At 36.2% G+C, this 22,902-nt stretch overlaps 1 protein-coding gene across 2 annotated transcripts in view; it reads right to left on the bottom strand.

Annotated features, from left to right (window-relative positions):
- The window catches only part of DCN (decorin), a 45,720-nt gene extending 33,739 nt beyond the window's left edge, over positions 1 to 11,981 (bottom strand). Inside the window, exons 1-2 of one of the 2 annotated variants that reach the window (XM_008143769.3) lie at positions 11,801 to 11,981; positions 7,661 to 7,916 (exon numbers count right to left, since the gene is read on the bottom strand). In XM_008143769.3, the coding sequence (XP_008141991.1) occupies positions 7,661 to 7,883 (223 nt within the window). In that variant the 5' untranslated portion in view covers positions 7,884 to 7,916; positions 11,801 to 11,981. Of the gene's footprint in view, positions 1 to 7,660; positions 7,917 to 8,682; positions 8,803 to 11,800 lie in introns of those variants that run through there. The other variant, XM_008143768.3, reaches the window with a different exon arrangement.
- Positions 11,982 to 22,902: the final 10,921 nt, after the last annotated feature.

Raw genomic sequence — 22,902 nt, 5'->3', positions numbered from 1 at the left:
TTTGAAATCTCTTTTGAAGGTATGTCACACACAGACATTTTACCTAGAGCTCTGGATCCTGGATGGGGTTTAGGTTTGGTTTGGTTTGGTCAGTCAGTTCCTCCTCTTGCTGCACTCATCATTGTTCCCATGAAGTTTAGAGCCTTTGACAGCTTATCTGCCAAGCTTCATCTTTGGATGCTGACCTCTCAGTTTAGTAAGCACATGTTCCCAACAAATAATTAGATTCCTAAAAGCTGTTTGTGGTCAATATAACCCTAACTTAATGGTAGCAAAGCTACATTATCTTGCAAATCTGAAAACATCAATCTTTGTTTATAATTGGCCACTCTTTTTGTCAAGAAATGCATATAAATCTAGACATTTGCGTTTTTCAAAGATGACATTAATCATATCTCCCATCCAATATGCTCTTATCCAATACACACTTGTCCCAACCCCATTAAGAAATGGAGTCAAATCCCCCTCCCTTTTAATCTGGCCTGGCCTCATAATGCCTCTGTGAACTAATGCAATGTGGTGGATGGAAGTGATACAGCATGACTTTTGCATCTGGATCAGAAACGGTTACACAGCTGCTATCCAATTCTTCTGGGATGCTTGCTCTGGGGGCAGCCAGAGGCTATGTAAGAAAGAATCCTGTCTATGCTGAGATCACATGCTGGAGACGCCACCTGAGACCCTCCAGATGTCAGGAAGCAGAGCTCTCAGGCCACAGCAGCACCAACTGCCATCATGAGGGTGAGCTGTCTTACTTGGGTGTTGAGCCTAGGCTAGCACCCCACAACTATGGCCACAGCTGACACCTGACGACAAATGGATGAGAGACTCCAAGTGAGAACAGTCTTTCTGAGCTCTGCTCAGATCTCCTGTCGTAAAATCATAAACTAAATTATATTTTTAAGTTGCCAAGTTTTAAGGTAATATTTTTCCAGCAATAATAATAGGAACAGACTGGTTTCCTATATTTAATTATTTTTCAATGAGCATACTTTAATATAATTATAAATTTTCCATTAAAATGCAGTTATTTATAAGGCTGTTCTCAATTATTCATTTTTTTAAATATTTGTATTGATTTTTATTGAGGAAGGGAGAGGGAGAGAGAGAGAGAGGAAAAAAATAAATGATGAAAGAGAATCATTGATTGGCTGCCACACTGGGAATCTAGCCACAAACCAGGCATGTGCCCTGACCGGGAACAGAAACTGTGACCTCCTGGTTCATAGGTAAACCCTCAACCACTGAGCCATGCTGACCAGGCTCAATTATGTATTTGCTCTCCCGAATTCTGTCAAAGGAACTTCATCTTCTTGAAAATATGATTGTTTGTTAAAGTAAATAAAATTCTACACATGATGTTAACAGAAAATTATTTCTGAAGTAAAGACTTATTAATGAAAAGAATTGTACTTTTTTCCCTAGCTGCTGCAGTGATGGATAGCGTTGTTCTGTTAGCCAATGTCAGCAATCTGCTAAACATCATGTTGGACAAAGGCCAGGTTGTCCTAAAACATGCTTTTATTTTTCCCCTGCCCTGTGGCAGGGATCCAAAATCCACGATTTATTCTTGTTGACTTGCACCATTTTTTTATAATTCTGTCGTCAATTTAATAAGTAGGATAATGGTGCTACATTTCAGTTTTGGGCATATAACCAAAACAACATGTACACGTCCAGCCCCATCAAAATACCTTTCTGCTCAAGCCATGTAAGTTTCTCTCTTTCCCTCTTAAAAACGGCAATTAGACTGTAATGGTAGTTGGATCAGGTTTGAGAAATAGAAGATTCCCTTTTCAATTAGATTGTTTTTCCAAATAAACTCAAGGAAGGTTTAAGTTTCCTTCTAAGATCATCCCCAAAAAGAATAAGAAAGGGTGAACCATAATCCTATATCCACAATTCTATGACAACTGATTCTCAGTCAGACATGTTCATCCTGTTTCCAGTTTGACAGAATCAAGAGTATTATAGAATGATGCACTCATCCACATACTAAGCCATGCATTTGTTTATGTATTCATTCATCAAGTGTTTATTAATGCATGAGAGCCTATCAAGCATAAGGCATTTAGCTGAGTAGAGGGCCTATAAAGATAAATTATTGTCATGCTTCCCTTCTGGTAGAGAATATAGATGTTAAAACAAGTAATAAAAAGGTAGTGAATAATAATTATTACATATCATTTATTGTTAAAGAATAATCAAGGTAAGTGTATATTACAGTGAAAAAAACAGAAGTAGACAAGTGCAGAAGTTGCCTCTAAAGCAATCTGCAAAGTTAGGGGTTAATCTTGAGTATTACGGTGTAGCTGCTACAAGGCTTTCTCCTCTTATTAAGACTAACGTGCAAATTTGTTTAATTCTTCTTTATCCTTATTTTCAAGAAAATATGTAATCTTATTGCTACTCTTTTGAAGGAAAAAAGTTAAAATTAAAGGGCCTCTGCATTTCCCCTTCTAACCAGATTGTCCCCTGGAGCCAGTGATGGTCTTACAGAGGAGGATGCATCACAGCTGTTGTCTCACAAAAAGCCTTGATCCCACACAGCTGCCTCTCTCTCCCTCCTGGGACTGAGAAGAAAATGTGTCAGTTCTCCTTGAGGTCAGGGAGATGGAAGCTTCCTTTGGCCTTCTCTGACTCCTCTCTTCCCCCTGCCCATTTAACCCTTTGCGTCTGGAGCCTTGGTTATATGAGTTGCTCCTGAATATTACTCTTGCTTCATCTGAGGATCTGTCACACCTCTATCCAATACTAATTTAAGGAACCTACTGGGCATGCTCTGTGCACAGTACTTTTCCTATACCATGTTTTGGAGTTGCCCTTCTGATACATCTAAACTCCTAATGATGCATCGAAACCCCACATCCCAGCTGCTACAGAGCCAGACGTTACAGCCAGAAAGCAACAGAGCTTCCAGCATTCACTCTATCCCTCTACAAAATAGCCCTCATTTATTCTTCTGTGTTGATTTCATGGAAATCTAACAGTTCCTTTAGCTCATATATAAGGTTTGTTCCTGGTAAACTAACTTCCCCCTCAAGAGACAAGCTGGATTATAGTTGGTCCCAAGTTGTGACCCCCTAACAGTTGAGACAATGATTTAAAAAAGGTTAAAAAAAAATACAACTTTTTATGGGTTATACAGTTTTCCCAAGTTTTATTTGTTTTTTTGTTTGTTGGTTTTTGTTTTTAGTTAAAATCACTTTTGTGGTATGAAGTACATTGTAGGAATGGTATTTATTTGTAATGATTTTACATGGCAAAATAAAACCTTCCATCTTTTGGCATTATTTCTACAGGGCTAAGTATGTAGATGTGAATCATTTTGATTATAAAATAGCTTAGTGCTTTACTGTGCTTAATGCTTCACTCAACCAAACTCATTTTGTTCAAAGGAATAGTGTTGGAGAACACTGAATTGTTTAATAATTACATAATTATTAAATTTTCTAACTCTTGTCTATTTACATTGGAGGTGATGTGGCCCTCTTTTGGGGGGAGGGAAAAGAAGACAATTGTATATCCAACTTGACAAGATATATACTTTTAGATATTCTTAATTTCAAAGAAATATAACATATCAGTAATAGCCTCATATTATTGGACAACTTTGTCTGAATGGTAAATTGAATGTAACAGTTATTATGGTAGACATTTACAAATATTTTTATTCTTATCTAATGAAAATATATACTCATTTATCAAATGAGAAAACAGATTTTGAAAGTTTTCAAGTTATAAGTAATAAATGGTAAAGCAGGAGTTGAGCAGAATGGCTAAACTGCACAACCCAAGTTCTTTCCATTATTAAATAATTTTAAACAGTATTTCAATTCTTTTGAATCTTGTTTATAAGAAATATACCAATAGCTATTACTTTAATTTAGATAAATGGTCAAAAAACAACGCTTATGCTTATTTAATCTGTCAGGGCTGATCTGCCTTTTAGTGATAAAATGAACATCATTACCAAATGATCAGTTGGACAGTTGATCCAAAGATGAAGGGCTAATCTAAAGAGAACACAAGTTAGGGGACCTGTCTTTCTTCAAGGTACAAAGTACATAAAACACAGCATCCAGTCACAGGACCAATATTAGGACATTTTTTAAAGGATCTGACAAGAATGAGTTGCATTGTGAGTTTATTATTTTAAAGTAACCCAGATTTCTGAATTTGTTGCTCCTACATTTATTTTTATATTATTAATTTTTATGAATGCTATAATTAGGAATGAGTTGTATTATGTTTTAAGAGGATAGAATAATAGATAAGATATAGACATCAAGCTGAAACCGGTTTGGCTCAGTGGATAGAGCGTCGGCCTGCGGACTGAAAGGTCCCAGGTTCGATTCCGGTCAAGGGCATATAACTTGGTTGCGGGCACATCCCCGCAGTGGGGGTTGTGCAGGAGGCAGCTGATCGATGTTCCTATATCATCGATGTTTCTAACTCTCTATCCCTCTCTCTTCCTCTCTGTAAAAAATCAATAAAATATATTTTAAAAAAAAGATATAGACATCATAAAAGTCTGGTTCAAATTACAAACAAAACTGCAACACTTAGAGCCAAACTAATTTGGCCAATATCTATAGAGAACACATCACTTTCTCCAATAGTTTAAGGCATATGTTTAGCTTCTCAATATGCCATGTTCTAGGAAAACATAATATAATACTATTCTGATAAGATAGAACTAGGAACACAGTCAGTGTATCTACCTGAAGGTCTCAATTTTCCCATTCTAATTTCACAATTTTTACTTCTTAACTTTAAAAGAACTGTTTAAAAATTTGATGTTGTTTAACTTTTCCAGAAATAACTCACAGTGATAAAAATACTCAAACATTTTAATTAAAAAGTGCTTGTTTATATTAAACCTTATTTAGATAGTAAGTTGTCAAAAGATTTTGCCTTTTAACACTGTAGCTTCTCCCTGCTAATTAACATTAGCCTCTGCTACAGATAAGCATTTACATTTCTTATCCCAATGTGCCCAGCAGTTTTCTTTATTCTAATAACACACGCTTTGTGTTCAGATCACGAGAGAACTTAAAACTAATAAAATAAACGGCATTGTCTTTACTATAAGTGAGTTTGCTCATTCCCTTGCCTTTTTTTCTGTTTTTTTTCATCTTTTACTCCGCAAAATCATCACATAGAAAAAAAAATGTTTTGAGTCTCTACTGTGAATCAGGCATCTCACACTTATAATGAGCTTTCTAAGACTGACTGTGATTTTTCTAACAAAGATCAAGGCTCTGAACAGTTTTCCAAAGTCATGAAGTGAGCAGGAGTGAGACAGTAGTTGAAAATGTGAATAGAGTATCTTTTTTAAAGGCAAGTGGATTGCTCTTCCTTTTAAAAAATGCATTTTCTTCACTTTGTAAGTTATATAAATGTCATAGCGCTGTGCTATATATCTGAAACTAATATAATATTAAATGTCAACTGTGATTGAAAAACAAAAATAATTTATAAAAAGGAAATGTATTTTCTGTCTTAGAAATATCTGACCAACATTTTTGACAATGTATCTAAATATGCATCTGTGAATTCATAAAGACTTAGATGAGCCCATTGCTCACTGAACTCAGAAACATGGTTCCCCCAAAATAAATCATTATTAGAATTTTAGCTACTTCTTTTTTATGAGTCAGTAAGACTATATATAATAAAAGAATGCTGTACACTCTGGCCTTTAGAAAGAAGACAATGTAAAAAACATTCTCATTTAAATACAACACAAAATTAACAAAACAACAACAACAACAAAATTATCATGAGACACCCACGTCAAGGAACTTTGGTGTTTCTCTTCTAACACTACACTTTTCTGCTTAGTGTTGCGCAATAGGCTTGGGCCTTTTTCATGATAGACAATCGGAGACTGTTCCAATAGCTATCGAAATCAAACTTTATGGACCATTTCTTGTGCAAGCAAAGTAAAACTATATTGATGGAAAAATAAAACTTAAGTGAAGTGACTGACAAGTCTTCCTTCCTTAAAAACATCAATCCTTCCCTGTTGATAATATGTGCTGGAGTAATCATGAAGTCTTTTAACCTTGTTCAGAGGCAAGGTGAGCTTTAACTTGCATCACATTTCTTGGTAACTCAGCCATTATAGTAACTTCAGAAAAAGTTTCCCACTAGTATATCCATCAGATGGTGATTCCTTTGTTCAGATAGTTTCAACCCCTTTGTTTTTTCTGCCTACACCCATATTTCATGTAATCTCTAGAGGTTTATGGAAGTTTCTTTTGAATTTGTCAGTAACCTAATCTCCCGGCAGCAATTACACAAGTCAAAAAAGCAATGATCACCACCAGTAGAATCTCAGACTCACAAGAACAGGAACCATTATCTGTCTTTCTCATTCTTTTCTCCCCAGGGCTTAGAAAAGATCTGGCCCATTGTGGGCTCTCAATATATTTGGTGAATGAATGAATGAATGAATGAATGAATCCAGTGGAATTATCCTACACTCTTTTTACAGACTTTCTATTCATGTATTTGGGTTTCAAATGGCTATGTCAGTATTGAAAAAGCTATTTCAAAGTATTTGTTTTTAAGTGTTCTTAAACATGTCATGTTTCCGTGGGTCCTGTGTGTAGTTTATTCCAATTGTAGAAATTAGTGGCAATTTCCCCTGCAAAATTCTGCTAGAAAGCATGTTTTGAATAAAGATAAGGCTTCTGAAAAAAAAAAGAGTCCTAGTATGCTATGGGTTTCTTCCACAAGGAAATGCACCATGGTAGAATCATTTAATGAGGATTTTTTTTTTCTTTTTTTCTTTCCAAAGGAAAATGTACCAAAAGAAAAGAGGAATGTGAATCAGCTGCCATGTAAACTAAGTTGATTCCCTTTTGGCCCATGTGTGGGACTTTAAAATTTCTGGCGATTTATCTTCTGAGTGTATTGGTCTTGAAATTCCCAGGCCAAACTTTTCTTGAAAGATGATAAATCAAATTGTATATACAGTGTTGGGCTAAAGATATGTGCTCTGTGATTACACTGGATATTTACAACATACCTTAGTTATAAATATTTACTTTGAAACATTCTAAAGAATATAAATAGCTAGATTAAAAAATACCAAAAATAAAGGCAAAACTAAGACCCAGAGAATAAGGGAGTATTCTGGTATTTGAAAGATAATCTTTTGTTCTCAAAGTTTACTTGTTTTGCTTCTGATAACTCTGCATACTTTACAATTTAGCAATGTTTGAACTCTGTTTGTCTGGATTAAGCCAAGAATAAAGAGATTGCCCAGGTTTTCTTAATACCTAAAACTTCATGAAAAAAAGAATCATCTAATTAAAATAAACCATCACTCTGGAATCACAGAGTGTAAGACATTGTTTTGCTTAAAATTTTATTTTATAGAAGGGGGACCATGAAGTTCAAAAAAGATTTCCTTTTAAAAATGATTTGTCCAAGATTGCAAAATGATGGAGCTGTGACTTAAAAAAAAAAAAAAAAAAAAATGATCTTAACCTTGAAGCTAGTTCTTTCTATCCTACTTTGCTTCCTTTACTTCTCATTAGGTGGCACTGTCTCTCTCATTTGGAAATGCAGAGATTAAAACAGAAAGTGCTAAACTCCCAGGAATATAACAAACAAGTTAGGTAAAGAGAGCCTGCACCCCACTCACCCAAATCAGAACACTGGACAACTCGAAGGTGGCATTGACAGCGGAAGGGACACACTGGCCCCAGAAGCTCTATGTCAGGAACACCGTGAGTGGGATCTTCTGGGCCTATCCCAGAAGCCTCATCTGCTTGCATGAGGTCATAAAAGTCAAATATGCTTCTCTGTTGAAACGGTCCAGCCCAGGAAACGTGAGCAAACAGAAGAAAGATGATAGTTGCCTTCATGATTTATCTCATGTGTTTTCACAACCAAAGAACCTGGGAAACAAACAAAAGGTTTAGAAGAGTAGCCTTGCCTAGTTTGTAACACCCCACAGTGAAGTGAGCATAAAGGAAAGTAAAAAATACATTCATGTGTTTTAACAGATTGTTAAGAAGCAGAGCCTTAAAAATGTATTTAAAAGGTGATAAGGTACATTTAGACTGACTTTCATGGCTATTTACTTATGAAGAAAAAATTGAATATTATTTACATTGATTGTTTTGAATTTTGGGTCTCAATTAAGACATGTTATATATTCACATCGTTTACAAAATTGTTATGGATAAATCATGTTGAAATTGTCAGTGCTCACTCAACGAAAGCCATACCACAGTCAAATGAAGTTTTGACTATACCCCTGAGAGATCTCTAATTCCTGCTTCAGAGATATCTCTGAAAGCCAATCTTATCTCTCCATCCCACCAGTTATCTTAGTCCAGGCCCTTTTTATCTCCTGAAACTATGGTAAGAGCTTCCAAAGGGTATCTGCCTTGAATATTCCCTCTGCACCAAATCATCTTCCACTCTGCTGCCCAAGTCATCTTCTAAAAATTCAATTTAATTGTATCACTCTTCTGCTGGAAACCCTTTGTTGACATCCACAGCTTAGCAATAAGGTCTACTTTCCCTGTGGTGCATATAAGACTGTTCATAATTTGGTACCAACTGATAATCTAGCCACATGTCTCTCCATTTTCTCTTCATTCCCAGTCCCCATCTCAACTCTGACCCTCAAAGCTAATTGCCATTTAAAATACCTACCTTGTAAGAGTGTTGTAAAGATTAAAAGAGATGATGGGTTTCCCCTGTGTTTTTCTCTGGCTCATCCAGGCAGGATACTGCTTTCTCTCTCTTCTGTGCTCCCAAAGCATGTTCTCTTAACCTCTTTTAAAGAGCTTATCACATTATTTTGTAATTTGTTTTGCCCCCCCCGAAACGCCCCAGTAGAAGATGTACTCCTTCAGGGCATGTCTTATTTTTGTTTTGTACCCAGCCTTGCACAATATTTTGCACGTAAATGACTCAATTGGCCATCAATTTATTAACACCAGTTATTCAATTTGTGCTAAGCAACCAGTTAGTCTGATTTTTTTAAAACGTAAATTATCTTTTTCTCCAATATCAAATTTCTAGCACAAGAAAGATATGGAACTGAAAACCAACTTGGTATAAGATTCACTTTTAATAGTAATTCTATTGGATGGTTTCTCAAACTGATCACTTTAAATGAACCAATAACACATGGAAAATCCTAACTGAACTTTATATGACATATTATTTGGTTTTACCTATAGGGTTATTTTGTAAACAAATTAAAAGTACAGTTTTGACAAATTCATACAGCATGCATCCATTCATTCATTAAGCACTTATGGATATATATATATATATATATATATATATATATATATGTGGCTATGTTGTTGAATTGATTGTGTAGTTGGCTTAAGAGAACTAAACAAAATTGTTTAAATCTTAATAAATCCGAATAACAAAAATTAGTTGATCATGTAGAGAGCAGTCTATATTTGAGTTGATATATTTAAAAAACTTCGTTGAAACTGTTCTAAGTATTCCCAAAACATATTGCAGATATTATCTTTAGTCCCACCATATCTACTTTGAATTGTACACATATAAGAATCCAAACTAAAGCTGCACATTTATAACTAGAACTAAATACTTGTTTATAATAATCCAATTGTAGCACAAGAAAAAAAAGTCTTCATATACCCTAACCCTAATGTATCTTCGGGAAATTTTTGTGTAGATCTACTAGAGAGGGAATAAATATTTTTAATTTTTTATACTTTTGTTTCTTAGTTTATATGTATTACTAAAGTATGTCAAAGGCAGCACATAGATGGGCTTATGGATTTTTATTTAAAAATATTACTATGATTAATTATTCACACTGCCCCTTTAAGTTCAGTATCCAGTTTCCTCTAGGAGCCCACTCCCACTCAGTTACCACATTGCCTTTAACGGAGACTCTATTGTTTTGGCAGTGTTCCCTTGGATTGGAACTAAGGGAAGGGCTTTCAGTCTGTTTCACATTAAAATGCAAAATTTATGGTTTACCACGAGTTTGCTAGCCTTGCATATTTAATGTCTCACAATTTTAGAAGAAAAATGAAGCAAAGTAATTGCAGATTTAATAAACAGCAACTAGAATTAATGCAGATGTCACTTTTTGATCTTTTCTCTAGGACAGAGAGTGCCTAGTTGCTTACTCACCCACAAAAGGAAATGTTGAGCATTCGCTCAAGGAAATATTATCATTTACATGTATTTACTCTTGTTAAAATGGCGTGAATTCTCTACACAAAATTATTTTTGGTTAAAGCTGCATGCAAACAGGCAGTTTATCGCTGTCAGTGTGTGTGTGTGTGTGTGTGTGTGTGTGTGTGTGTGTGTATGCATGCATGCATGCATTTAACCCTGATTGTCCTGGGGAATAATACCAATATGTTCAGGAACTTTATACAAATTCCTTCATGAACTAACTTCTTTTAAATAGTGCCATGACACTTGAATACTCAGCATCTTTAAACAATTAATGTGGGCAGTTGGTGCTAATAACTTCTTTAATCATTTCTTTAAGAAATCAGAAAAATAAACAAAAAAAAACAACAGTTACCCATGTGGAAACCATGCAGGCTATTATTTTGATAATAGACTTTTAAAATTCATTAAACTGTTGTAAGTACTCTAAAATGTATGATTCTTTCCTAAATGCTAATTGCTAAGAAAAATCTCACTACTTCACTAAAGCTCGTTGCCAGAATTTGTAAGTACTTTATCAAAAATAACAATCTCTGGTCACTTAGACTACTTCAGCCCATTAAATTAACTATATTATTTCAGATCAACATTTGTATGATGTCATTTATGCCTTTGGAGTAACTTCCAAAGTAAAACTTTAACCCTCAGGAGATCAGTGAAGCTCTAAATGCAGAGCAAAATTAAAACCCCCCAGCACTAGGTGAATTAAAAACCTCAATAAAATAGAAATAATTTAAAAATAAACAGTAAAACCACATTTATCCATAAATAAGAACAACTCTAGGAGGCATCTGGTTTTTTTTCTGGTCAAAACAGCCCTCGGAAGAAAAAAACCACAGGTATTTACATTACCAGAGCCCACTTAACAAGTGGTCATCATGTTACCCTGTTTTGCAATTAGGATAAAAAATAACCTACACCCTCATTTCATAGTGAATGTATCATAAAATTTCATTTATATTGAAAATACAGACAGAGTTTCTCTTTACATTTAAGAAATGATGTAATTAAATGTGATATTACTTTAGTTAGGTCTTTAATAATCAGCATAAATGTTTCCAATGTTTATTTTCACCTTTGGTGATAATTTATATTCTTTTATAGGTTGTAGAAATGTACACTAAACTTCTACAACTAATGACCAGAGTTCACTTCTCTTAGGTTTTAAAAGTTCTTAAAATATACAAGATTTCAGGAAGGAAATAAATGCTTAACTATATAATGAAACTAAGAATAATAATACTTTTCTATAAATACATTCTAAAGAGCTAAACATTTCATTAGTACAAATACAAATATATAAATATAGATGGCCGTAGTGTTAGATCATAGATTTTTTAAAATAAATATTCCTTTTTTTTTTTTTGCAAGAACAGAGAGAAAGAACTAAAACAATGCCTTTAATCATTTAACCAAACATTTAACTTCTGTTTTCAAGCAATACTTTTTTTAAAATGCTGCATAAAGATTATTAAAAGTTTAGCACAATTACTTTTTCTTTTCTTTTTCTCACCAAATAATCTCTATTTCTCTCAACTTGATCCAAGTTTTATTAGTCTGTAGCAGAGTTCAGGACAATTATTGAAAACCATACCTTTTAATCCGGGGATTTGCCACAGGAGCCCTCAAAGCTGAGATGTAATTACACCAAATATTCGGCCCAAGCAAAAGAGCTTGCAGGTGTGGGAAGGAGGAGGGGTAGGTGCTGCGCTGTGCCTGTCACTAGGTTGAAAATCTCCTGCTTCTACTCCATAGCCCAGATAAAAAATAAGGTTTCCCTCAATGAACACTACCCGGCTGACACCCACATTAGATCATATGGTAATGATATGTCTCTTGTATTGTAGCCAGAAACTTTATTGGCCTTTTTTTTTTCTCCCCATTTGCTTTATTTCTTTTACATCTGCTTAAGATTCTAAACAGCTTATGTGGTAGAGTGCAGGAACTTGACCTGAAATTTCTTTTATTATGTCGATGCATTTCCCTAAAATATTACAACTAAAGGGTTTGTTTCCCCACCCCCACCCCAACTCCGCTATCCACCCTTTCGAGTCTTGTTTATAAGGAACATTTATTATACTTCTGAAACGACAGTTTTTTCTTGCTTTCTTGATGTATAAGACCGGCAAATGGAATGAAATGAATCTTGTAGTTATTTTAAATGTGGTCTGGGAAAATAAATGAGTAGCCTTATGTGAAAATACTCATTCGGATTCCTACTTGCCTAGGGCTGTTTGTGCAAACTCAAGTGTAGGTTTTCTATATATTTTGAATGCGTCTCTAAAGTGTCCTGGATGAAAGCCGTGGTTTTATATGAAAGGCATGCCATTGTTACTTTCATTACTCATAGTTTAAAAGTTTTCTTGTTGTCTCTGAGTTTTTTTTTTTTTGTTTTTTGTTTTTAATAAAACACACAGAAACTAGAAGTTGGTCACAATTTAATTTAGCCTGGATATGAAAAGTTTTATTTTCATAGACTACACTTTTATATCATCTAGAACTTTGAAGAGGCAATAGAGTCTATGGTTCTTTGCAAATTTCAGTAAATAGAAAAAAAGACAGTGCAAATACAAGGAAAGTCATTTATTTAGCTAATGGAAGGCTTTTTTGTAATTCCCTTGCTGAATGCTGTTAGTTCTCTCTGTGTCTCTCTGTTTTGACTTGTATCTTTATGCTCTCCCCCAGGCTATTACCAGGTGGAAACTTGAAATCAGCATCTGTGAAATATGAGAGGATCCCCCTCCATTCTCCACCCTCCCTTGTTCCCTCCACTGGCCATCTAAGTATACTATTCCACAGCAAATACTCTTTTGGCTTGATGAAACATCAAGGAATTCAATTCTAGAGTGGGTAATTAAAGGAGGGGAGAGGGTGTTACCAAATTATATTTTACCTTATTTCCCAAGCCCTGCCTCCCTAATTTTAACACCTTACCCCACTCCTCTTTCCCTTGACATTTAATAATTATAATTCTAGTAATTCTGATGTTTTAGAAAAAGGCAAGTATTATTTTCCCTGGACATTGGTGCAGATGATCTCCTTACCTGGATTAATTTTTCCTCTAATATTCTCCTGTTTGCATTTATCACTTTCTTAAGACATACAGTCACTTCTTCTTTATATTGCAGCTATTTATCTACATGTCTGACCCCCCTGAAGGAAGCACATCATCTTCATATTTGTAGAGTCCCTGCACCCAAGACAATCATGGCATACAGTAAACTTTCAGGAAACATTTGAATGATTCCATAAAGACATTGAGATTACTGGTTATGGACCACACCATGATTATTATTTTGCCCAGTCCTAGCTTGTTCCTCTTCAAAATGCATTCCTACCAAAGTATATCTGACAAATAACATCAATAATTATTGAGAGACAGAGGCAGAGAGAGAGGGAGGGAGGGAGGGAGAGAGGGAGAGAATGAGGGGGAGGAAGGAAGGAAGGAAGGAAGGAAGGAAGGAAGGAAGGAAGGAAGGAAGGAAGGAAGGAAGGGAAGAAAGAGAGGTATAAAGTATAAAGGTATTAAAGAAAAAGTAGAATAAGGAGAAAAAGACGTCATGTGGATCATCTTGGTTAAGGTTTACATCTTGATCCTTCCCTCTGATAGCAATCTGTGTGAACTCAGACAATTCACTTAACCACCCCAAGTCTCAGTTTCCATATCTGTAAAGTAGGCAAAAATTATTACCTTGTTCATAATGTTCGAGTGAAGATGCAAGGAGACAACATACATAAAGCGTGTTAAGTCAAAGCATGATCCCAGTAAATTGAGCGCTTTTTTAATGAGCTAGAGAAATTATATTTACTACTTCATTTACTACATGATTTACAGATGAGAAAACTGAACTCCAGTGATCTGCCCGAGTTCACCTAGCTGGTAAGCACAGCAGAAACTAATACTGAGATCTGCTAGTTTTCCATTACTATACATATTTTAAGAAAGATCAAACTCAGAAGACACAGAAATTTAACTATTTAACTATCAAAATTCTTGGGTAACATGTCTTTGCAGACTATTTTAAAAACTGTGACCAAGTTATAACTCTTTTTTTAATTTCATATTTGTGTAAGAATGGATATTTCCATCTTTTAAGTTTTAGTGAGAACTTCACCTCTAAAATCCCAAGGATTTTATCAAACATGATTTTAAAATCTGTACCTGCAATCAGATATTGTTACATATATTGCCACACTTGCTTTTAGATATAAGAAACTATGTCACTACAAAGTCATATACCATTAAGTCACCAAGAAGCCATGGGGCTGTCGTCAGAATCCAGGTCTCTTGCAATCTAATGGGAAATGGGAACATTTTGAGGCTAGAAGCAGGTCTTGTAAGAAGACGACTGGAACTTACGTTGGTTCGGAATGTGTGGGGGTAGGGTTCACAGAAACCTTGGCTGCTGTGTAGATATTTGAAATATTCAAATTCAGACAGAGCACACGCCACATCTGCTGTTTAAACCACTTAAACTGTGATTTCTACTGACAACTCCCTAGTTAACAGGGTAAGGATATTCTGCATGCTGTCAAAGTTCATTCCAAGGCTAGTCACTCTTTCTCACTGACATCAAATGCAAGCGATTTAAATTGTATCTGCAGATTAAGGATGTGAAGAATGCCAGAGCCCAGCAAGGTCTCTTTATGACACCCTTTTATTTTCTAAGAGGTCTGGAAGCGACTGAGTATCGCAAACCTGACGTTGACTGCTTTATTCTTAGACTGACTCCTCAAAGTCAGGTCTGGGGCTGCAGTGGGTTGTCTGGCTCTTTCTTCTGCCCTAGACAGATTTTCTCCTTTAGCCAAGAAAAAATGCTAGGGTGGAATTCAGGGCAGCCTTGAATGTGGGATGGCTTGAGACAAGATGTGGTAGTAGAAAACTATTACCTTGGGCATCTTCTTTCTTTCCCACATGACTCCACTCCCCGGCCCCTCACCACTGTGCCTTTCATAAGTCATTTAACCTCTCTGTTCCTCAGGTTTTTGAATCCATAAAATGTGGGTAACCATAACACTACCCACTTCATAGGTCTGCGGGGAGGTTTAAAAAAGATTAATATATAAAACATTTAGAATTGCAACTGACATATCTCAACACACAGTGCTGTCCCTTCTGCTGCTGCCACTCTTGTGGTGGTCATTGTAAAAACCTTTCCTGGGACACACCAACCCACCAAACAGACTGCATCCTTTTCCTAGCCCAAGGTGTTTTCTACTGAGAAATCCCCGAAACCACGATATAATTGGAAAAATAAGGAGTTCATAGTTAGATGAGCATGGATTTAAACTCATACTTTGTATTTGTTAAATAATTGCTTGGCTTTCTTCATACATAGCATTTTACTGGGTTCCAAGTAAATTCTGTTGAAATCCATTCATGGACTTCATAAAGATCCAGAGACCCCCAAACTGAAAAACCTCTACTCTAAGTAATTATAGAGACAAGGGTAGGGGAAGTTATAAATTAAGATAGGAAAAAGATATGGAGACATGTACCTCGCTTTAACCCAAGAAGTATTCAAATTTCTTAATTATTTAACTCTCCTTGAATATTCAGGATCATCTATTTTGTCAATTGCAAACAGATTTATTATTCTTTCTATAATACTGGTTAATCAGTTTGCATTGGGACAAGCCAACATTGAATATCTAGTAGTGTGTGTAGGACACACTCTCTATTAAATACAAGGAAATTTCCAGTAACCTATCAACAATCAATCAATCAACAAATATTGACTGAGGAACCACTATGGGAAAAAAAGTTAATACTAAGCCCTGTGAAAGATACCAAGAAACAAAAATTATAAAGTGAAAGACATGTCCATGAAGCATTTAGACTGGAGTAAGAAGATAAGGCATAAGCAATATATGTGGACATTTTAGAGTTATCATACTAGAACATTTATAATGCATTATATAATTATAATTCCTGGCCAAAGTTAAGTTGTTGTACTTAATAATAACTATCTTAGCAAGTCAGAGAAGAGATATGGAGAGATCACGATACACAAGGGTGATTAGGTGAGTATTTATGGAGAACAAGGTACACTTTGACCTGAATCCTGAGGGACAAAAAGAATGTGAAAGGAGAGAGGCAGCTCTTTAGGCTGGAGAAAAAGCTCTATCAAAACCTTGGCAATGGGAAAGCAAGATAATAAATAAATGCAACTTAAGTGGATGAATGTTTTCTTTTAAAGAAGCCGTGAGCTCTTGTATCATCCGTGAATACTCAAAACTGCTATCGTGCCTGACATGTTGCTTCACACAGTGAATGAAGTTCCAAGTCTATGGTAATGACTAAAGGGTGACAGGGAAAGAAATGAGGGTAGAGCCTGACTGTGGAAGGTCTTGAAAGTCTCCCACGGATCACTTTCTTATTCACTCATTTATTCAGCAAATATTCATTTGGTGATTAATATGTGCCAATTACTATGCTGGCAGCTGGATGTTATCAAGGTACATGAATGAGGTAATAACAGGATAAAAGTTTTATTTTAGCAAATCAAATCTAGCAAGTATATGCAGGGTGGGGAAAGTAGAATCAAGAAAACTACCAGGTTTATTCTTTCATTTTGGTGTATTAATATCTTAGTAACAAGAAGATGAGCATGGTAAAAATTGGGTCACTGCTCAGGAAGCTGATGTGACATATTAAAGATAAATTACTAGAGGATCTATTCTGTGGTTTATTCTTTAAAGTGCATATCTCAGCTAAGACTCATAATTACCACATCAGTTAGGCACTATCATAATTTTAAAAGCACAGAACTAATGCTTGAAGAAGTCATGTACTCCACACTCTGTTTTCCTTGCCACAGCAACCAGCTCTTTTGCTGTGTAATCAATGGCAGAAAAGAGTTCACTTCTTTGCATCTTTATTCCCAAGGAGAACATTCTTTAAGTGGGAAAAAGGCACCAAACAAAAGTGGTCAAGTTAACTAAAGCTCTTGATATAGGCAAACATCCTAAGAAATTAACCATTCTGTGTGAGTCCATCTTTTAGGCTAGTAAAAGGATTTGTGATCTTGATAGTGACTCTAATGTGATTAATTATGGAGAAATCATGCGATCTGTATTATGGAATAAAAAACGGAGGAAGGATTAACATAAGACTCTTTCCCTGTGAACTCTCATGGGAAAAGACCCTGTGTTTAATGAAGGCTTCTCACACCATGATGGCAGAAATGTTGACATTTTACAGATGGGACCAGCTTTGGATATACATATTAGAAGTGAGTTGGAACCTACAAAAGAGGAGACAAAAGCCAGACATTACCTGAAAGACCACCTCCTGGCTGTGCTCCTGTCGGTTTACTTATTAGTTGTCTAGGGTTGCTAGAAATAAGGTCTGCTACCATAAACCCACCAAAGCAGACTGCATTGGAAGGGCTATACTTTCTTTCCAAACAAAGAAAACGAAGCGTGTGGCCAAGCACAGCAGATAGAATGGAATAATGTGTGATACCTGACTTTTAGAAAGCAGAGGCCCCCTGCAGTATTTATAATTTCCCGCAACAAAGATTACTTCTCTTCCCTGGCTTTTCAAAAAGCTAGTACAGTATAATAGTTGAATACACAGACCCTGGGGCCAGGCTGCTCAGGTTTGATTCTTGGCTCTGCCATTAATTATGCCTGTGATCTTAAGCAGTTTTCCCATTGATAGCACTTTATTACCCAAGGGGATGCCATGAGCCTATTTGCAAAGGGTATAGAGCAGATTCTGTCACATAGGATAAGCTATGTAAGTTCATGTCAAGTAACAAAAACTTCAGAATAAACTGAGACTTTCAAGAGGTTGTTTCTTCTTCATCTTGCCTTTGATTCATACTCTAGCCTGAAAGTTATGCCCTGTTTAGTTTGGAGCTTTCAAATGCAGATCATGTCTGCACAGTGTATTTACTGCATGGCACCTACTTGGTCTGTAAATAGTCTCCTCTCCATTTGTCCTGTATCCTAGGAAAAGCAACTGCTTTTCCCCAGAATACAGCCACCCAGAATTTAAGTGGGCAAAGAGATGAAAGGCTTTATTCTAATATCCCATGTAATATACTGCAAAATGGTGATGTAGATTAGGAACTTTTTCTGAGATAGTTATAACACCTTGAAAACTGTTTGACTTGATTCAAGTTGTGCCTTAAATAGAAATAATTCATCCCTTGTAATTTGCCTTGTTGAGGTTATTTCTTTAATAATTCATGAGAAGAAATTTTTGTTACAGATATAAATTAACATGACAACAGAGTGGAACATGCTTTATGATTTAAATCATAAGAATGTTTTTAGTTTTGTAAACAATCCTGCATTTTTAATAAATCCACTTCAAATACTTGAGGAAATATTACTGGTTAGAAATTATTTATGTGTGTGCACTTTAATAGAATGATGTCTGAACATATCATTTATAAGAACATTAACTCACACATATGTGAGCTTACTATATAATAATGAGACCAAGGAGATAACAAAAAAAATCGAGGCATGATCACATTTAGTGTTGAAGGTTTCATCTTTTTTGAGTATTTTTCATCAAAAGGTTGAGTTCTCATGAAACATCTTCATTCCTGGAGGCCAGTTTCGATAACTTCCCTAGCATCACTTATTGTACAACAAAATACAAAATCCAACTAGAAACAAAGTTTTTAATTCTTCCCATAGACCAAGAACCATAGAAATTTGTGCTATCAAAACAGCTCTTAAATATAGGTGATTTGTTAACCTGCTAAATGATAAGAACATCATGTGCCTGTCTGGGAAAAGTAAAACCACTCAGTGACAGCTGCTGAGAGATTACAGGACATACTGTGAAGATTTTTATTTTATTTTATGTAGTTGCAAATCCTGACAGTTGCCAACACACAATTAAAACATGGTGGCACCAACATTACATAACCAGTATATAATGATGTCATTACAAATTTTGTGGTTTCAAGGGCATTTTTGTTTGTGTGTATTGCAGTCAAAATATACATATCATAAAGTTTACCATTTTACATTTTAAGTGTTCAATTTAGTGGCATTAAGAACATTTCCAATGTTGTGCAACCATCACCAATACTCATTTCCAGAATTTTCATCAGCCCAAACAAAAACTCTGTACCCATCCTAATATATAAAAACCCAGGGAGCCGAAACCGGTTTGGCTCAGTGGATAGAGCGTCGGCCTGCGGACTCAAGGGTCCCAGGTTCGATTCCGGTCAAGGGCATGTACCTTGGTTGCGGGCACATCCCCAGTAGGGGTTGTGCAAGAGGCAGCTGATCGATGTTTCTCTCTCATCGATGTTTCTAACTCTCTCTCTCTCTCTCTTCCTCTCTGTAAAAAATCAATAAAATATATTAAAAAAAAAAAAAAAAAAAAAAAACCCAGGGTCCATAAGGACCGACCGAAGGCTTGACCGAAAACCAGAAGTCAGTCCTGTAGTCAGTGCTGGGTTGCTGTGGCGATCCAGCACTGACTGCCAAGGGGGCCACATCAGGCCCGGAGACAGGCGCAAATAGAGAGGCAGGATCTGATCTGCAGCCTCTGTGGCAACTGTTGATCAGCTGTTGCCTCTCTCTTTCTCTCTGGGCTTTGCCAGCAGCCGCACCTCTGTTTCTCTCTGGGCCTCCACGGGGACTGCTGATCAGCCCTGCCTCTCTTATCAGGCCCAGAGATTGGCCCGGAGATGCTGACTGGCATAGAAACCGACCAATCAGAACCAAATCTGGGTGAACTGTGAGGAGCCAATGGCTGCCTAGGAGGCGAAGCTTTTGATGCTGACTGGCATAGAAACCAACTAATCAGAACCAAATTGGCTGGCAGAGGAGGGCAAGATCAGGCCAGCAGGCAGAAGCAGTTAGGGGGAATCAGGCAGGCAGGCAGAGGGGTTAGGGGCAATCAGGCAGGCAGGCAGAGGCAGTTATGGGCAATCAGGAACGCAGGCAGGTGAGCAGTTAGGAGCCAGTGGTCCCAGATTGTGAGAGGGATGTCTGATTGGAGAGGGTGCAGGCTGGGCTGAGGGAACACCCCCCTCCATGCACGAATTTCATGCACCGGGTCACTAGTCTATATATATAAAAGCTTAAGTGACCATTACAACCGGTTGACAGAACGACCCATAGACACACACTGACCACCATGGGGCAGACGCTCAATGCAGGAGCTTCCCCCTGGTGGTCAATGCACTCCCACAGCCAACCTCACGTGGCTGGCCAACCTCCCGTGGTCCCTCCCACCGGACTGGGTGAGACAGCCCCAATTGGCCCTAATCACCCGCCAGGCTGAGGGAACACTCATGCAAAAATTCATGCACTGGGCCTCTAGTTAAACAATAACAATTAAAATATACAGATTTCTGTAGAAAGTACTTTACCAAGAAAACTTTAATATTACCAAATATTTATTTACAAAATTTGCAGATATAATGAAGACCAACAAATGCATTTAGAATGACAGTACTGACTTCTTATTAGTAAGTACATATTTTGAGTTCTCTGCTCAGTACTGATAATTGAACATCAGTAAAATATCTGCATCTTGTCACAGCAGTTCTATAAAACAAGGAACATAAGGGAATGTTTTGTGACTATAAAATTCAGTTAAACAAACTTGACAGAGTCAAATAAACTTTTAATCTTGGTCTTCCTAAAGATATTTCCTATACAAACTAGCTATTTTTATGAAAATACGAAAGACAATATCTTCCTGAAAGAATAGCATTTCTGCAAAGTACTATCAAATTTTCTTTTAAAATATTAAGTATGCTGAAGTTAAAAAACAACAACACTTAAATCTTTAATTCCAAACAATAGAAATAATTTAAGCATTATGTAAAGACTTTTCAGGAAAAAAGTCAGTACCAGGCAAAAACTGTGGGAGAAGTAAAGTTTTCTTCATTCATAATTTAAAAATCATAATTCAGTTCACTCCAAATTTAATTTCTACTAAGGCATGCTGAGTATGGCTATCAGAAGTAATGCTTCATCAAAGCAGGGATATTTGTGTCTTTTATTCACTGCTATATCTCTGTGCTTAAAACAGGCATGACACATAGTGGGTGAAGGTAAATGGTTGAGTATTAGCCTTACATGCCTCTCCACATTCTTTTTCATATCCCACAGCATTTCCATAGTGCATCTTTCCCATCTCGACCCTCATCTTTGCCATAGCTCAGTGAGCCTCAAAATTCAGCCAGTTGATTACAAACATCTTAACTTTTTATCATCATCTAAGTTTGAATGATTATTATTTACTTAACAATAATTGCTCTAAATAAGACAAAAGTCTGCAAAACCATGTCATTATATGGTAGTTATATTTTCATTATATGCTTAAATAAATGCATGATTATTATAATCAAAGTATTCATTGGTATATCATGTAAAATCACATGGCTTACTATTAAAAGTAGAGGTTTTACTTTGTAAAAAATATTTATTAATCTCTAATCCAATCTTCTAAAAACAAATTCTAATATTTTATACTTAACTTAATGTTAAAAATGATTAACCCAAAAGAGATGTCAGGCTTACAGATATTTGGGGGCTATCCACATACAGCCCTTTCAGTTTGTTCAGATCAAGTCAGAAATAATCCCTACTTTTCCATGTCTGTGAGATAATTCAAACCTTTTTTCCAAATGTTGCAGAGATTCCCAATAACAGCAATCTAAAGGATATACTGATTGTATTTACTATGTGTTAAATCTACTCTGTATAGATCCTGGGATGATTACCCATAATGCTCTTACTGGGTGAAGTTACATGGAGCAACAGTGTCTAGAGCAGTGGTTCCTAACATTTTTTTTGTCATGCTCTACCTAAGCATCTAAAATTCTGATGCCCCCTGTGACATATAATTCTTATTATTCAAAAAGTGAACTCCTATTCACATGGAGGAAGCCTACAAGGCCATTAAGTTGGTCTAAACAAGCTTCCAAAGAACACGGCATCCATGAAAGAGAAAAATAAAAGAGCAAAAGGACAGTTGAAGTACTGAGGAAGATATCACTAAGATATTGTTAAAAAATATGAAGTGATATGAAAAAATAGCAAATAAAATTTCAAAGCATATAATAGAGAACTGAAATGCATAAATATGTCACAATATATATTTATATACTGTTTATGAGGCCCTTAGAACCATAAGAAATGCAAAAAATTCACTATTAATAACACATTCTCGAATTGCCCCCTTTAAAAATCAAATTGCCCCCCTGTGGGGCGTGTGTCCAATGTTGGGAACCACTGATCTAGACCAAGCCTCATGTATTTTCTAATACCCTATAAATCCTGCATTAGATCTTCCCTAAGAAATATCCTTATGCAATGCCTTATCCTATTTCCAGATTGGCCATTCAATAATTTCCTTGACACTGAGGAAAATACGTGTCAAGGTGTGTATATATTCAGAGATGTCTTAGGTCAGGTTCACCAGAAAGCAGACCCAGAGAATAGCTTTCTTGCAGGAGGCTGTTGGAGGAAGCTCTCAGAAACAACCTTTGTAAGGGAGAGAGGTGTGCAGGATTAGTAGAAATGGAACTATGTTGTAATCACAACTATGGCCTCAGCTGATCCAGTGAGGAGCTCTGGAGTTGAGAGGACTTTAGACTTGAGTCAAATTCAGCAAGGCAACTGGATTTCTGTAGGCCAACATTGGCCAAATACAGAGTGTGAGATGTCCCTGAGAGACAGCACTTAAACTTGGGCTAGGTCGCG

This window comes from Eptesicus fuscus, chromosome 7 (assembly GCF_027574615.1).
Source record: "Eptesicus fuscus isolate TK198812 chromosome 7, DD_ASM_mEF_20220401, whole genome shotgun sequence".
NCBI lineage: Eukaryota > Metazoa > Chordata > Mammalia > Chiroptera > Vespertilionidae > Eptesicus > Eptesicus fuscus.
This window is presented reverse-complemented; position numbering and strand designations above follow the sequence as displayed.